Raw genomic sequence first — 16,850 nt, forward strand, 5'->3', positions numbered from 1 at the left:
AAATTCTGATCTGTTAAGCAAAACCTAAGCTAGAGGTCCGGAATGAGCTGAACTGAATGTCAGAGAACAGATAAACAACAAAGTCATCCAGCAAGAAAATCCTAGGTAAAAAAAGTGAAAAAAAAATCTCCAGAATAAACTAATTAAGGTAATTAAATGCCTAGATGCCACCAAAAAATAACTAATCATACTAGAAAATTGAAGATATAGCCCAGTCAAAGGAACAAACCAATAACTCAAATGAGCTACAGAAGTTGAAACAATTAACTCAGAATATTCAAACAGACAAGGAAAGCTTCATCAAAAATCAAATCAGTGAATTGAGGGAGGTTGTAAAGAAGGCAAGGAATGGAATATTTTGGGCTTCTTTGATATGCATATTTATATCTTTTATAAGGATTGGACAGTTTTCAGCCATTATTTCCTCAAATATTCTTTCAGACTGTTTTCCTTTCTCTTCTACTTCTGGGACACCCATGATGTTTATGTTCATGCACTTTTCATGTTCTCAGCTATTTCCCTGAGACTGTGCTTAAATTTTTCCATCCTTTTTCCATCTGTTCTTTTGTCTGTTTGAATTTGGATCCTGTCCCCTAGTTTGCTAATCCTTTCTTCCTTTTCAAATCTGCTGGTCTATGTTTCCAGTGTGTTTGTAATTTCATGTGTAGTGCCTTGTGGTAGTTAGATTCATTTGTCAACTTGGCCAGGTGAAGGCACCTAGTTCTGTTGCTGTGGACATGAGCCAATGGTAGGTGAACCTCATCTGTTGCTAATTACATCAGCAGTTGGCTAGCAGGCGTGTCTGCTGCAATGAGTAACATTTGACTTAATTGGCTGGTGCTTAAATGAGAGAGCGCAATGTAGCACAGCCTAAGCAGCTCGGCATTCCTCATCTCAGCACTCGCAGCTCAGCCCAGGCCTTTGGAGATGCATAAAGAAGTTACCCTGGGGAAAGATGTTGGAACCCAGGGGCCTGGAGAGAAGACCAGCAGAGACCGTCCTGTGCCTTCCACGTAATAAAGAACCTCAGTGGAAAGTTAGCTGCCTTTCCTCTGAAGAACAAACAAAATAGATCCCCTTTTATTAAAAGCCAATCCATCTCTGCTGTGTTGCATTCTGGCAGCTAGCAAACTAGAACATGCCTCATTTCCGTGAGATGTTATTTTTGTCTATGTATTCTTTCAAATTCTCCTTTTATGCTCATTCAGTCTCTTCTTGGTATCCTTTACCTCTTTAGCTATTGTGTTCAATTTGTTTGGCAGATTTGTGTGAACATCTTTGATTAGTTGTACCAGACTCTGTGTCCCCTCTGACTAAAATTTTGTCCTTTGGTCTGTATGTTCCTGCATTTTAGTAGGCCTCATGATTTTTTGCTGATAGCTGTTTGTCTGAATATTGTGATGGCTTTATTCTGAAGGTTGTTTTCCCTCTTGTCTAGGATTTTATTTTTGTTGGGTTTATATTAAGGTACTTCCTTGACAGTTGGATCCTCAGTACTTCCCAGTCAAAAAAAGGGCCACATACTCTCTTAGAGGGTATAGCCCAGCCCAGTGCGGCCTGTGAAAGTAGCTGGAACAACTCTTAACAAGCAACCACCACCCTCCAGCACTTTCTTATCTGCCCTGAAGATTGTGCTCTTCATCTGCTCATTCCTTCAGCCCTATAAAAGGCTGCTTTGGCTCTTTGCTAGATTCTCCTTGAGGAGGTCAAAACAGTGGTACCCAGTGGTGTCTGCCCAGGAGGGGCTGAAACCATAAGATCCCGCATTCTTTCTTCACCAGCCAACATCTGGCTTAGTATTGGGCTGTATCTCCCTCTGTAGTTGGAGTGAAGTACCCCCATGGCTGTCCTAGTCAGCATCCACCTCCCTAGTAAGGATCAGGCCACCCACTGCTGTTTCCCTCGAGGGTTGTGGATGGGTACCAGGAGACACAAACAGAAATACTCAGTCTTTGACTAGTTTCTCAGTCTTATTATCCCTCACGTCCCTAGGCATTGTACTGAACTTACCTGGTTCTGGATCCCCAAATGGTTTATTTGGACAGTTACTTCCTGGCTACTTGCTCCTTTTGGGTGATAAGTAGGTTCTCCCACTCCCTCCTTAATCCTTCTTTTTGGAAGCTCCTCCTGGGGGCACGTTGGTATTCAGTACTTCTCATTGGCTTGCATTCTGCCCTGAGTTTATGGACTTGGGTTCCTGTGTCTAGCTATGCATGGGCTATACTTTTTTAACACTCTCTTCATTGTCTCTAGCTGCTTTTGCCTGGTGGACAAATTCTGGCAGATGGGTCACTCTGGAGAATATGTTCCCAAGTCAGTTTTTCTTACTCAGAACAGGGCCAGGGACTCACAAAGGGAGCATAGATCTGTCCCAAAGTGCTCTAAGGAAGAGACCCGAAAGGGCCTCTTTTTTGTGGCTCTCTGAATCTGTGCTTTCCTGGCCTGCCCTGCAGATGGCACGCTTCAGGAAACTATTCCCCACAATCCCAAGGTTATACTGTGCCTTCAAGTCTCAGCTAACTCCACCCCATCAGGGGTGTGATTGGAATAGTGGCTGCCAGCTGCTTTCGTTAGGATTGGGGTAAAATTGTATCTCAGAACCAGGATCCAGTGATCTCTATCTGCTAATCAAAAGCTGTGATTGTGTTCTCCCCCATCCCACTCCCATTTGGGGGAAGAGGACTTTTGTTTATATTTAGAGACTGGATGGTAGTGTGGCCTGCTGTGATATTGGGGGGATGGGCATTAACCTCCACAATATGTAGAGTTTTACTCATAGCTCCTCGCTGCAGATTGCCAGTCTCTTCTGCTCTTCCCTGTATGGTGTACAATGTTCCTCTGGTCTCCAGCACCACCAAACAGTTGTTTCAGTTCTTGACTGTTTACTTAGCTGCCCTGGAGTACAAGCTGAGTTTTGAAGCTCCCTACTCTGCCATCTACCTAAAGTTAATTTTTCCCTACATATTTTATTCTTTTAGATGTTATTTTGGATGAAATTGTTTTTCTTTATTTCCTTTGCAGGTTGTTCATCGCTGGTATATAGAATCACCACTGATTTTTTGTTTAATCTTGTCCATTTATTAGCAAGTCTTTTCAAGTCTTCTGTATTTTCTATATATGTGAATAGGGATAGTTTTACTTCTTTTCCAATTTGGATGCCTTTTATTTCTTTTCCTGGCCTAATTGCTTTTGCTAGAACTTCTGGTACAATGCTTGTTGAATAACAGTGATATAGTGGGCATACTTGTCTTCTTCTTCATGTTAGGGGGAAGTCTTTCACTGTTGAGTGTCATGTTAGCTGTGGGTTTTGCCAATATGCCCTTTATTGTGTCAAAGAAGTTCCCTTATGTTCCTATTTTCTGAGTGTTTTTATCAAGAAAGGGTGCTCAATTTTGTCAGATGCTTTTTGTGTATCAATTTAAGTGATCATTTGAATTTTTTCCACTTGTTCTATTAAGGGAGTAAATTCATTGATTTTCATGTGTGGAGCCATCCTAGCATTCCTGAGGTAAATTCCACTGTTCCATATGTATAATCCTTAATATGCTATTGAATTTGGTTTGTTTGTATTTTGTTGAGCATTTTTACATCTGTTACTTTTAAGGGATTTTGGACTATAGTTTTCATTTCCTGTGATCTTTCATATGGCTTTGGTATCATGGTAATAGTGACCTTATACAATGAATAAGGGAATGTTTCCTTTTCTTCTGTTTTTTGGAGGAGTTTGAGAATAGCTGGTGTTAATTCTTTCAATTCACTGTGATGCCATCTGACCCTGAACTTTTTTCTCTTTTTTCTAAGGATCAGCAGTAATATCCTGTTTTTCATTTCTGATGTTAGTAATTAATCTTCTTTTTCTCTTGGTCATACTTCCTAAAGGTTCTACTAATCTTTTTGGAGAACTACCTTTTGGTTTTGTTCTCTGCATTATTTTTCTATTCTCAATTTTATTTATCCCCACTTTAATCCATTATTTCCTTCTTTCTTGTTATGTTATTGATTCAAGATTTTTTTTTTAATTTACATGTTTACAGTTATTTATTTCCTTCTGGACATTGCTTCATTTGCATTCCATAACTTTTGGTATGTTGTGTTTTTGTTTCCATTCTACTCAAAGTGTATTCTTATTTCCCTTGTGATTACTTCTTTGACCAATTGTTCATTTAAGAGTGTATTGTTTAATTCCCACATATTTGCAAATTTTCTTGATTTCCTCTGTTACTGATTTCTAGTTTCATGCCACTGTGGTCAGAGTGTTAGGTAAGAAATAGGTAGGGAGGGGTGGAGGAGGATATCGAAGTGGGGGCTGTGAGGTTCGGGCTGAGGCTGGAAATAGAATGTTCTGAGCCAAACCACTGAGCCGCACAGTTCGGTCAAGGGACAAGATTACTAGGTCAGTTATTGCAAGGGGGAGCGAAGGAGAGCATGCATGGTATAGAGACATAAGGCCATCTCACAGTAAGCATGCGCAGTACATAAGGCCACCTCAGCATAAGTGTGCACACCGTGCCCAACTGCGGCAGTAGAAAAGGGTTTGGCTCTGGGAGGAAGGGGCCAGCCTGCTCAGGCTGAGCCCACCTGAAAGGGTGCTGTGCCTGCTTATGTCTTGGTCCATGCTTAATAAAGCTGATTTCTGAACGCCACCTGCAAGATCAACAAAATTCTTTTCACCACCGTGTCACTGAGGTATTCCCCCCCGGGTAACAAGAGAGGATACTTTGCATGCTTAAATTTTTTTTTTTTTTTAATTTGTTGGTACTTGTTTTGTAAGCTTAGCATATACCCTCTCCTGGAGAATGTTCCATGTGCACTTGAGAAGATGATGTATTCTGCTCTTATTGGGTGGAGAGTGCCACATATGTCTAAATCTATTGTTTAGTGTTGTTCAGTTTCTCAGACTGAACTGATTTTCTGTCTAGATGTTCTATCTGTTATTGAAAGTGATGTTTTCAGTATTAGCTGGAAACTTCAACTTTCAATTGAAGTTTCCAGCTAATACTGTAGAACTATTTCTCTTGTCAATTCTGTCAGTATTTGTTGTGTTTATTTTTGGACTCTTCCTTAGGAGCATATGTGTTTATAATTGGTTTATCTTCTTTATAAACTGACCTTTTTAGTAATATACAATGTCATTTTTTTCTTGTAACAATGTTTAACTTAGAGTCTATTGTGTCTCTTATTAGTTTATCCACTCCAACTCTTTTTTGGTTACTCTTTGTATAGAATAATTTTTCCATCCTTCTGTTTTCAGCCTGTTTGTTTCTTTAACTCTAAAGTGAGTCTCTTGTAAACAGCAGTATAGTTGGATCATTTTTTTTAATCTGTTTTTCCATTCTCTGTCCCAGTTGACTGTGCTAATATATTTGCCTTTTAATACTTTTGACAATTGCTGACGAGGAAGTCCTTTCAGCCCTGTGGAGACTCTGAGGCAGGCAAAACAAAAGGCAAGCCCTCTAGCCAGTCCTTTAGGGAGCCAAGTGGAAGGGCGTTTTGGTTTGCTAAAGCTGCAGGAATTCAGTATACCAGAAATGGATTCGTTTTTTACAATAGGGTTTTATTAGCTTAAAATTTACAGTTCTAAGGCCTTAAAAATGTCTAAATTAAGGCATCAAGAAGAAGATTCCTTCTCTGAGGAAAGGCTATTGGCATCCAAGTTTCCTCTGTCAAGTGGGGAAGGCACATGACCTGCATGGATGCTGGTCCTTCACTGCTGGGTTCTGTTGCTTTCAGCTAATGCTTTCAGTGGCTTTGTCTCTGAGCTTCTGTGGGTTCTTAGCATCTCCAGGCATTTCACTTTAAATTCTCTCTCCCTGTGTTTGTGCCTTTTATCCTCTCATAAAGGGCTCCAATAAAGGATTAAGACCCACCTTGAATTGGATGGGTCACATCTCAGTTGAAGCAACGTAATGAAAAGGTCCCACCTACAACAGGTCTACCTACACAAGAATGGATTAAAAGAAGATGGTTTTTTCTGGGTTACATAACAACTCCAAACTACCACAAAGGCAAGAGAAAAAAAAATTCTTTGAGAATTAGGTCTGTATTGCTCCCTCTTGTAATAGCAGCCTGCACCAGTTATCTAGGCTGTTGTCTTCATGGCTACTGGGGAGTATAGGATAGTAAGTGGGTCTGTTAAGACACCATAGTGCTCTCTTACTGAAATTCAACAACTTCTTAATTCATTAAGCATTCCCTTGTTGTAAGTTTTAAAATTAGATTAAAGAATTCTCAAATAGTTGATTCTGACCATTGTTGCCTGCTTATTCGTTGCCTTTTGGAGGAACAGAGATTTGGGTTTCCCTGTTCTGCATTTTCAGTATTCTCACCTTTGTATGTTATTTTTTGACGAGATTCAATCCATTTTCCAAGATATAATATCTTTTCTTATCTTTCTGAGGATATTATTATCCTCTCCCCCATTTTTTAAAGTTTTCTTTCCTACAATACTTTTTTTTTTGCTTATGATTCTTGACTGTTCACATTTAAGAGTGCAGCACTAAAAAGCTGCCTAGATACTTTTTGTGTTTGGGTGTGTGCATTTTGTGATTTATTGTGCTATCCGTAGAATTATTACTTTTAAGCATATGTCATTTTGTTTTGTTTTTCCTGGGGGTCTTCAAGAAAGATAACTCTGGCAGCTGAACACAGGAAAGGGAGGGTAGGAGTTTCATTGTTCACTGTGAAGACCTTCCTTTATTTTTCTATTATTATTATTATTATTTTTTTGGTGCATGGTCTGGGAATCAAACCCAGATCTTCCACATGGAAGGCAAGCATACCACTGAACCACCTGTGTACCCATAGACCTTCTTTTCCCTTTTTTTTTCTTTTTTTACATGAACAGGCACTGGGAATCGAACCTGGGTCTCTGGCTTGTCAGGCGAGAACTCTACCTGCTGAGCCACCATGATGCACTCCACAGATCTTCTTTTGATCCTTCTGTTTTCAGTACAGCATCCTGACACCAGCTGGCCTAGATTGCACATCCTCTTTGGTTCAGTCTCACCAGAAGGCTTTTGTAACCAGTTTACTATTTTCAACCTCATTTTAGTACCTCTGACTTACAGAGTCTTATGGTTTACCACCTGATTTAGCTGGGCTACCCCTGACCTTAGAGTTATTGAGCGTCTTCTGGTTCCTGAACCTGCAGCACAAATTAGCTTGCTTTTCAGTGGCTTTTCTCCTGCAAACTAGTATTTCAGTTTTATCTCCTTTACCAAATACAGTTAACATTCATCTCCTTTTCATTTTTAAAAATTTTGTTAACATCCTTTTATTGCCAGCCCTCCCTTATTTTCTTTTTTCTTGTGGGTTTATACCATTTTATTCCTTTATTCTCATTTAGAGTGGTTTCAGGAGGAAGAGATTAACACATTATTCAATCTATTCTATTTAAGAAGGACTTTATAAACTTAAAATATAGGGCTTCTCAAAGGAAAAAGATTAATTTGATCACTGAAAAATGTGACATTTATTCATAACAAAACAAAATTAAAAAGCATATAACAGACTAGGATATATGTAATAAATATGACACAAGCTAATACCTTGAGGTATATGAATAATTAAAATATAAATATATAAGAAGAACTTCACAAGCACTCACAAATCCCTAATTTTCAGCATTACTAGGAGTCAAAAAATGTATACTAAAATAAAGCATCATTTTTAGACTCAGACAAAAATGTGTATCTGTGTGGTGTCTATGTACAAATGAGAATTTGGAGAGAGAGAGACATTTTCTTGGACTACCAAGTGGCATTATAAGCTGAAACAGTTAATGAGAAAAATAGTTAGCAGCATACTTAAATATTCTTTGACTTAGGAATTCTTCCTTAGGAAGCAGAATTTTTAAAGAAATATTCCAAACCATGAACAAAAACTTATGCAAAAATTATGCCCTTCTTATTTTTAATTTACCTAGGATTTGTTGAGCCTTTACTACATCCTTCAGGAACTATGTTAAAACCATTTTACTTGTATTATCCCTTTTACACCTCACAACAAACATATGAGATAAATAACATTTTTAATCTTCCTTGAAAACACTATGGCTAGGATATGATTGAACCAGGCCTGGAGCCCATGTCTAATAACTGTCATGCTTACAGAATTTTCCTTCTCTAAGTAGATGGGAAAAAAGATAAACATTAGTTTCAGTGTTTTAATAATCCAAATTTCCATCTGTAATAAAACAGGTTTAGCAAATCATGGTACTTCTATATCTGTAATATGTAGCCTTTAAAAGTCATGTTCTAAAAGTGATAATACAGGAAAATGCTTATGTTTTAATTAGAAAAATGAAATAAGCCTTGAATACATTTTTTTCTGAACTTAAAGTAGACAGAAATGCACAAAAATATTCCTTAAAATCATTGTTTTGAGGATTATAAGTGTTTATTTTATTTTTGAGGCTTTTTAAAAATTTTTCCAAATTTTGAGTGTATGCTATTTTTAAATTAAAAAAAGTTTATCATTGCACTTATAACTTACTGTTTAACACATGTAAAATGCTTATATTCCTTGAAAAAATTCAACTGAGAACTTACATATATAATGTATATACACACACACACACACACACATATATAATATATCAGCAAGATTTTATTTTTTTAAGTATTAGGGAATACATTGGTACATTATGTGCAGAAATACTAACTGTGATATTATCCCAGGGTGAGGAATGAGGATGAACTGTTTTCTTCTGATACATCACTTTTTTACTGTGTTTTCAACATTTTCTGCTACAAAGCATGTTGTTCTTATGGACAGAAAAAAATTTTAATGTTTTAATATGGAGGACTTCAAGTATTTACTTTTTTTTCTTTTATATTTTTAGACGTTTGAAGACAGTGATTTGTTCCATTTGATTGGTGTTATCTGTGGATTAGCAATTTATAATTTTACTATTGTGGACCTCCATTTTCCTTTGGCATTATATAAGAAACTGCTGAAAAAGAAGCCAACCCTAGATGATTTGAAAGAACTTGTGCCTGATGTTGGCAGGTTAGTTTTAAAAAGTGACAAGGGTGGGGTTTGGGAGCAGGATATGGGGAAAGCTTTCCCTCTAGGAATAATTATCTTGTTGTTGTTGTTAAATTTCCAAAATAAACTAAAGGCCTTCTAGTAAAGCCCATTGTATCACTCATATTAAAGATTGTGTTTTGAGAAAACTATGAGTATAAAAAACCATGTGCTAAATTTTTAGTGTTTTATCTGTAGTTTGTGAATAACAAATAATTGAGAAAGGTAATATTTCCTAAAAACAGAAAAATGATATATTTGGGTTGTTAATTCTGATATCTTCATTCCTAGCTGGAATATGTAAAATGTCTTACATATTGCATAAAATGGAATAAAAATGCATAGAAATAAGGATAAATGATGAAAATGGGTATATCCTTATTTTTCTGTATTCAGAGGAAGGGCTTAAAAACATTAGAGTGATTTTTTTTCTCCCTCCTCAGAGTTGTTTATAAGGTTGCCATTGTACATCTGCTATTATGAAACAAATACGAAAGTAAAAATTAATGGTAGTGTTTTATCAAAAATTGAATGAAAAATACGTACTTATTCATAAGCAAAATAGTCAAAATACCCAGTGACATTTTACCTCAAAGGAGCATATATTTTGTTTGGCAGGAGCATGCAACAATTACTTGATTATCCAGAAGATGATATAGAGGATACATTTTGTCTTAATTTTACGGTAAGATGGAAAGACATGGGATAGCCTGATTATTTGTCACTCCTTTTATTTAACAGCTTTGCTTTATGATTTTTTTTTTGATAGATAGAATTTTTAAAGAACGCTTTAGCTTACGTTTATTGAGCATTTACTATGTGCTAGCACAATACCTGCAATATTTCATTTACTCCTCATAATCCAATGGGGTTGGTATTCTTACCCCCTTTTTACAAATGAAAAAAACTGAAAAGTCTTTATGTGATAAGCAGTATGTACCTAGCTCTGCAATTTCAAAGCCTTTGCACTTTACCTTTAAGTTAAAGATCTCTACAAGTGCAGGGATTGTCCTGTTTATCCACATAAACATGTTTGAGTTTTCATTTACGAGAATGCTTAGAGAAGCAAAAGATTATGATAACATGGGGATATTCACTAATGAATTTAACACTTAAAAGATCATTTTCCATTCTGACATCCTTTCTTCTTCGCATTAGCATTTATCCTTGGCGATCTCATTTTCATCACTCTGTTGGATGTCATACCACAATACAAATGCAAATTTGTTGGGTTGCTGTTTGGAAAGTGAAATTGCAAATCTTGTAAAAGAAACAGTTTTGTTAAGTCAGTGAAAGGATATTGAATAACTGCTTCATTCACATACAAAGTCTTGGACAAATGAAGACCTGGCAGCATTTAACTAGTTGGCAGTTAAAAGAAAATCAGCAAGAGTTTGCCAGGAGTAGTTCAGTGGTGGAATTGTCACCTGCCATGCAGGAGACCCTGGTTTCGATTCTAACCCGTGTACCCAAAAAAGGAGAGAGAGAGAAAATCAGTAAGAATAATGATAGGGTACTTCAGAGGAAGTGATTTGAATATTATAAAGTAGACTTTTGGGAAAATATTAAACCTTCTGTTTTCTTTAACTTTCTATTTTTTTTTTAATTAATTTTTTTCAAGGAAAAGCCCTCCTTGGACTTTTTTCACTATTTGCTATGAAATTCTCCAACCCCACCGCCTTTTTTTTTTGCATGGGCAGGCCCTAGGAATCAAACCTGGGTCTCCAACTTTCTCTTTTGCCACTGAGCCACATTTACCCACCCTTTACTATGAAATTTGGGTGCCCCTTTTCAGTTTATTCACTGAATTCCGTATCACTTGTCCTTGGATCTTAATTGATCATCTCAATTCTCTGATAAATTAGGATCCAAGCACTCAGCAGGAACTCTTAGTATATTAGAGAACTATATCTCTAAATGACATTTCTTTGCATTCAAGAATTATGATAATTTACATATTCCTTCACACTACCATTTCCTTTTCAGAGATTTTTGGTGACTTTTTATTGCTTGCGGAGCATAGTTTTAGAATGGAGTTCAAAGGCATTTATAATCTCGGTTTCTAACTTCCATTCATTCATACAGAGTTTTGTTATATCACACAGTATACTTTCATATACCTTAACCTTCTCATTTTTAAGGCTACTTGCAGTTCATTTTCAGAATTTTATATTTACTCTCATATCTATCCTTTTGTTCAGTTTATGTACTCTGTCTGAAACCCCACTCCCTCCTTATCTTTCAGAATCCTACTTATCTTTTAGGGCATTTCTTCCTCAAAGTCGTTCATATTACCTGTAGTTTGAATTAAGGTTTTCTTTTTTCCTCTTTGCTCTCATAAAATTTTATGTCTGTATTATAGAATTACTTTATTATAATAAGTTGATTACATATCACATTTTTCCTTTTTTATTAGATAGTAAACTCCAGAGCAGGGATGTATTCATTGCTGTATCTCATCATCCCATTCTTGCCATGGAGTTTTATAGATAGCTGGCACTAAACAAATGTTACCAATAAAAGAATATAATATACTAAAAAGAGGGAATAGAAAGAGAAAAGGCACATAGGTTGGAATTGTAATATTTGTAGGAAAATTAACAGATTTGTAAAGAGCATCAAAAGTTTCAAAATTATTGGGCAGTGCAAGGGGTAGCTCAGTGGTAGAATTCTTGCCTGAAATGTCTGAGACCCCGGTTTGATTCCCGGAGCCTGCACATGCCAAAAAAAACTTCAAAATTGTGAACTTTCTTTATAAACCAAATTAATATCATTGACTGGAAAAACTGCCTATGGTCAAGCATGCAACAAGGCAAATATGAAAAATACAGAAGTATCAGTTGTCATATGGAAAGAATGCATAGCTGTTTTAAGCTGAATGCACTTTTACACTTGATTATATCACTTGTCCAAAGAAAATATCCTCCCTTAAATTTTACTCCTATAGTAACTATTCTAAAGTTCTATGCACAATCAATGCTCAGTTTCCTGTTAACTAACTAGACACTTGATAATTTATAATTAGTCAAGAGAGTATTTCAGACTTCTGGAGATGATGGAAATTCCTAGTTGTGGGTATATTTAGAATTAAAAACTAAGCTTATGGTAGCAAAATTTTACTTAATTTATTTGTTTTTGTATTTAACAAGAAAAATTATACTAATTGTTCTAGATTGTCCTAATAGATTATAAAATACTCTTAAGTGCTGAGTCTGATGCTGACTTTTTTTTTTATTATTAATTAACGGAAAAAAGAAAAAAAAAGAAATTAACCCAACATTTAGAAATCATACCATTCTACATATGCAATCAGTAATTCTTAACATCATCACATAGATGCATGATCATCGTTTCTTAGTACATTTGCATTGGTTTAGAAGAACTAGCAACACAACAGAAAAAGATATAGAATGTTAATATAGAGAAAAAAAATAAAAGTAATAATAATAGTAAAAACAAAAAAAAAACAACCAGACAGACAAAAACAAACAAAAAACAAAAAAAAACAACAAAAACAAAAAAAAAGCTCAGATGCAGCTTCATTCAGTGTTTTAACATGATTACTTTTCAATTAGGTATTATTGTGTTGTCCATTTTAGAGTTTTTGTATGTAGTCCTGCTGCACAGTCTGTATCCCTTCAGCTCCAATTACCCATTATCTTACCCTGTTTCTAACTCCTGCTGGACTCTGTTACCAATGACATATTCCAAGTTTATTCTCAAATGTCGGTTCACATCAGTGGGACCATACAGTATTTGTCTTTTAGTTTTTGACTAGACTCACTCAGCATAATGTTCTCTAGGTCCATCCATGTTATTACATGCTTCATAAGTTTATCCTGTCTTAAAGCTGCATAATATTCCATCGTATGTATATACCACAGTTTGTTTAGCCACTCGTCTGTTGATGGAGATTTTGGCTGTTTCCATCTCTTTGCAATTATAAATAACGTTGCTATAAACATTGGTGTGCAAATGTCCATTTGTGTCTTTGCCCTTGATGCTGACTTTTTTTAAAATTTTAATTAATAGATCACAGTTGAAAACTTTGGTGCAACAGAAGTGAAAGAGCTGGTTCTAAATGGTGCAGACACAGCTGTTAATAAACAAAATCGGTAAGTGAATTATAGCAGCATCAGTGGTAGTAATAGAATTCAGTAGGTATTTTCTTCTTTATTTAGAAACGTGTCACTACCTTAAGTTTTTAGTCGGATAAAACTTAGTTTTTGAATTGATTAGCGAAGAAGTAATGTGCCTTTCACTCCTGATCCCTTTAAAGCATCAGTAAAGGGATAAAAAGATCATAAATAACAAGGACCAAGCGAAGGGAGGGCAGACGACAGCAATACAGCTTTGGAAGCCTGAAAACAGTGCTAATTATTTCAGCCAACCAGAGAACATTGCATTATAAGATGGACTAGCAGGAGTTAAGAAGCCAGCCAGTTCACACTGCAGAATTCAGAGAACCTGGGAAAGTGTATGGAGCTTGGGGGAATGCTGGAAACAGAAAAATGGGCTGTTATAAGAAGCAGTTAGAAACGCATTTCTCTTAGCACCCTAATAGCCTGTCAAATGCCCCTTTCTATCCTGGGCAGAAGATTGGAAATTTATCTTCCATAGAGATTGAAGTAAAGAGACTGAATTTGCAGACACCTAGGAACAGCCAAGGGCAAGGAGCTGAACTGAAAACAGGGAGACTAAGTGAAAGTTTAGTTTTCCCTTCCCCTTGACAGTGTATGTTGGAGGATTCATCCTTAGGGGAAACTGCCAAACTTTAAACAGGAATGGATAGCCTAAGGTCAGTAGACATTTAAGGAAAGACAAAAAAAAAAAAAAAAAAAAAAAAAAAGCAGTCCAGAAGAATATCAATGAAACAGAAGCAATGAAAGATGAAGAACGAAAATTAAAAAGAAACTGAAATCAGTATCCTCAAATGATAAATGTGACATCCAAATGGATACTCTTAAAAATCAGGAAAAAAAAAGTTCATTGGAAAAATGGAACAAATGAAACTCATCAAACAAATGGGAGGAAAATGGGACAAATGAAACTTATCAAAGAAAATTTCTGGAACCGAATGACGTTCCTTCCAAGGTTAAAAGCTTGGAAAATGAAAATTGATCCATAACAAGGCAAATTTCTTAAAATTTCCAAATTCTCAGAGAAAAAAGGATCCCAAAAGTTTCTGGAAAAAAAAAGTAGGCTGAATATAGAGAATTAAGAATCAGAATAGCATCAGACTTCTAAAGAACAACACTGGAATCTCCAAGATCAAAATTCTGGGCAAAAATGACATTTAACTTAGAATTCTATAATCAAACTCTCAAGTAGGTATATGTGCTGGTTTGAAAGGAAGTATGCCCCCTAAGAAAATCATGTTTTAATATAAATCCCATTTCATAAAGGTAGAATAATCCCTATTCAATACTGTATATTTGAAACTGTAATGAGATCATCTCCCTGGCTGATATGATTTAGTCAAGAATGGTTGTTAAACTGGATGAGGGGATGACATGTCTCCACCCATTTGGGTGGGTCTTGATTGGTTTATTGGAGTCCTATAAAAGAGGAAATATTTTGGAGAATGAGAGATTCAGAGAGAGCAGAGAATGCTGCAGCACCACAAAGCAGAGAGTCCACCAGCTAGTGACCTTTGGAGATGAAGAAGCAAAACGCCTCCCAGGGAGCTTCATGAAACTGGAAGCCAGGCAAGAAAGCTAGCACATGATGCCGTATTCGCCATGTGCCCTTCCAGCTGAGAGAGAAGTCTTGACTGTGTTCTCCATGTGCCTTCTCACTTGAGAGAGAAACCCTGAACTTCATCGGCTTTCTTGAACCAAGGTATCTTTCCCTGGATGTCTTTGATTGGACATTTCTATAGACTTGTTTTAATTGGGACATTTTCTCGGCCTTAGAACTGTAAACTAGCAACTCATTAAATTCCCCTTGTTAAAAGCCATTCCGTTTTGATGTATTGCATTCCAGCAGCTAGCAGACTAGAACAGATTTTGGTACCGGAGAGTGGGGTGCTGCTTCTGCAGTTTGCAAATACCAAACGTGTTGGAACGGCTTTTTAAATGGATAAGGGAAAGATGTTGGAAGAGTTGTGAGAAGCTTGATGGAGAAGGCCTAGGATGCTTTGAAGAGACGGTTGGTAGAAATGTAGACTCTGAAGATACCTCTGATGAGACCTTAGACAAAAATGAGGCACGTGTTATTGCAAACTGGAAGGAAGGCGATCCTTGTTTTAAAATGGCAGATAATCTGGCAAAGTTGACTAATGTTATTGGCTGGAAGGCAGATTTTAAAAGCCATGAACTTGAATATTTAGCAGAAGAGATTTCCAAATTAAATGTCGAAAGTGCAGCCTGGTTTCTCCTTGTAGCTTATAGTGAAATGTGACAGGAAAAGATAAGCTGAGAACTGAACTCTTGGGTACAAAGAAACCAGAAATTGAAGTTCTGGAAAATTCTGGGCCTACAGAAAGGGAGACCCCAGAGTATAGTGCCCTGTGTGTGAATTTAACCAAATGTGAAACCAGTCAGACATTTCAGAGAAAGCCAGGATCGGACATGGAGTTATCCAGGAAAAATTTGTGGAAACTCCTTATGTCTGATGGGCATGATCCAACACTACTGCATAGAAAGCCGACGAGAGTGCTGTGGGACCTGTATAAATCGAGTCAATGCCAGTCTGGACTGAGGAGTTCAGAGAAGGGACACACTGGAGGAAAAATAACTTCAGAGACAAAACCATGGAGGCTGAGGTCTGAAGTCAAGAAGCCTCGGGCCAGGAGAGCGGACCCACCCAAGCAAGTGGAGAGGGTGAGTTTGCCCTAAAGGCAGAGAATGGGCCTTCCACCTGTTGCAGTGGAAGAGTCATGCGCCTCAGGCCTTGGAGAAGGTGAAGCGCATTCCTTGGGGTTTGGGGAGAGCCTGGCTGCCACCACATGGAGGGGTTGAGCATGTGCCCCAGAGATGACAGGGGCCGGGTGCAGCCCCAATGCTTGGAGAGGGTGGAGCCTAGAGAAAGGTGTTCTCCCCAATATCCCCCAAGGTTGCATTCAGAGAGAGCAACACTACGAAGCAGAGAGTCCACCAGCCAGCGACCTTTGGAGATGAAGAAGGAAGACGCCTCCTGGGGAGCTTCATGAAATAGGAAGCCAGGAGAGAAAGCTAGCAGATGACGCCATATTCACCATATGCCCTTCCAGCCGAGAGAGAAACTGTGACTGTGTTCGCCATGTGCCTTTCCAGATGAGAGAGAAACGCTGAACTTCATTGCCCTTCTTGAAGCAAGGTATCTTTCCCTGGATTCCTTTGATTGGACATTTCTATCGACTTGTATTAATTGGGACATTTTCTCAGCCTTAGAACTGTAAACTAGCAACTCATTAAATTCCCCTTTTTAAAAGCCATTCCATTTCTGGTGTTTTGCATTCCGGCAGCTAGCAAACCAGAACAGTATATAGAAATATTTTCATCATGCACAGTCTCAGAGAATTTACTTTTAATCCATTTTTCTCAGTAAGTTACTGGATGATATATTCTACCAAACTTGGAATTAAATCTAGAAAGTGAAAGGCATGGAATAAAAACAAAAACAGGATCCAACACAGGAGAGAGGCAAAAGAGAGTTCCTTCTGCCAGAGCACCGGCTATGTAGAAGAGCTATAAAGAGCAGCCAGTCCAGGTTAGATCAGAAGGACAGAGCGCTCCAGGGGGATTGTGGCCAGGAGAAAAATGGAGCTGATACTGCCTAATGGAGTTGAGTAAGTCTAGAGGAGATTGACATTTCCGTTGGAGGAGTTGGGGATGAAGTAG

General features: G+C 37.3%; 2 protein-coding genes across 12 annotated transcripts in view; one reads left to right on the top strand and one right to left on the bottom strand.

Moving 5' to 3' along the window:
• Positions 1 to 16,850, top strand: part of HERC4 (HECT and RLD domain containing E3 ubiquitin protein ligase 4) — a 198,922-nt gene that overhangs the window by 168,383 nt on the left and 13,689 nt on the right. For all 11 annotated transcript variants that reach the window (XM_077125130.1, XM_077125123.1, XM_077125121.1 and 8 more), the window contains 3 exons: positions 8,843 to 9,009; positions 9,646 to 9,712; positions 13,060 to 13,142. In XM_077125130.1, the coding sequence (XP_076981245.1) occupies positions 8,843 to 9,009; positions 9,646 to 9,712; positions 13,060 to 13,142 (317 nt within the window). The remainder of the gene's footprint in view (positions 1 to 8,842; positions 9,010 to 9,645; positions 9,713 to 13,059; positions 13,143 to 16,850) is intronic.
• Positions 1 to 16,850, bottom strand: part of SIRT1 (sirtuin 1) — a 180,103-nt gene that overhangs the window by 23,082 nt on the left and 140,171 nt on the right. The window lies entirely within an intron of this gene.

This window comes from Tamandua tetradactyla, chromosome 13, assembly GCF_023851605.1.
Source record: "Tamandua tetradactyla isolate mTamTet1 chromosome 13, mTamTet1.pri, whole genome shotgun sequence".
NCBI classification, from domain to species: domain Eukaryota; kingdom Metazoa; phylum Chordata; class Mammalia; order Pilosa; family Myrmecophagidae; genus Tamandua; species Tamandua tetradactyla.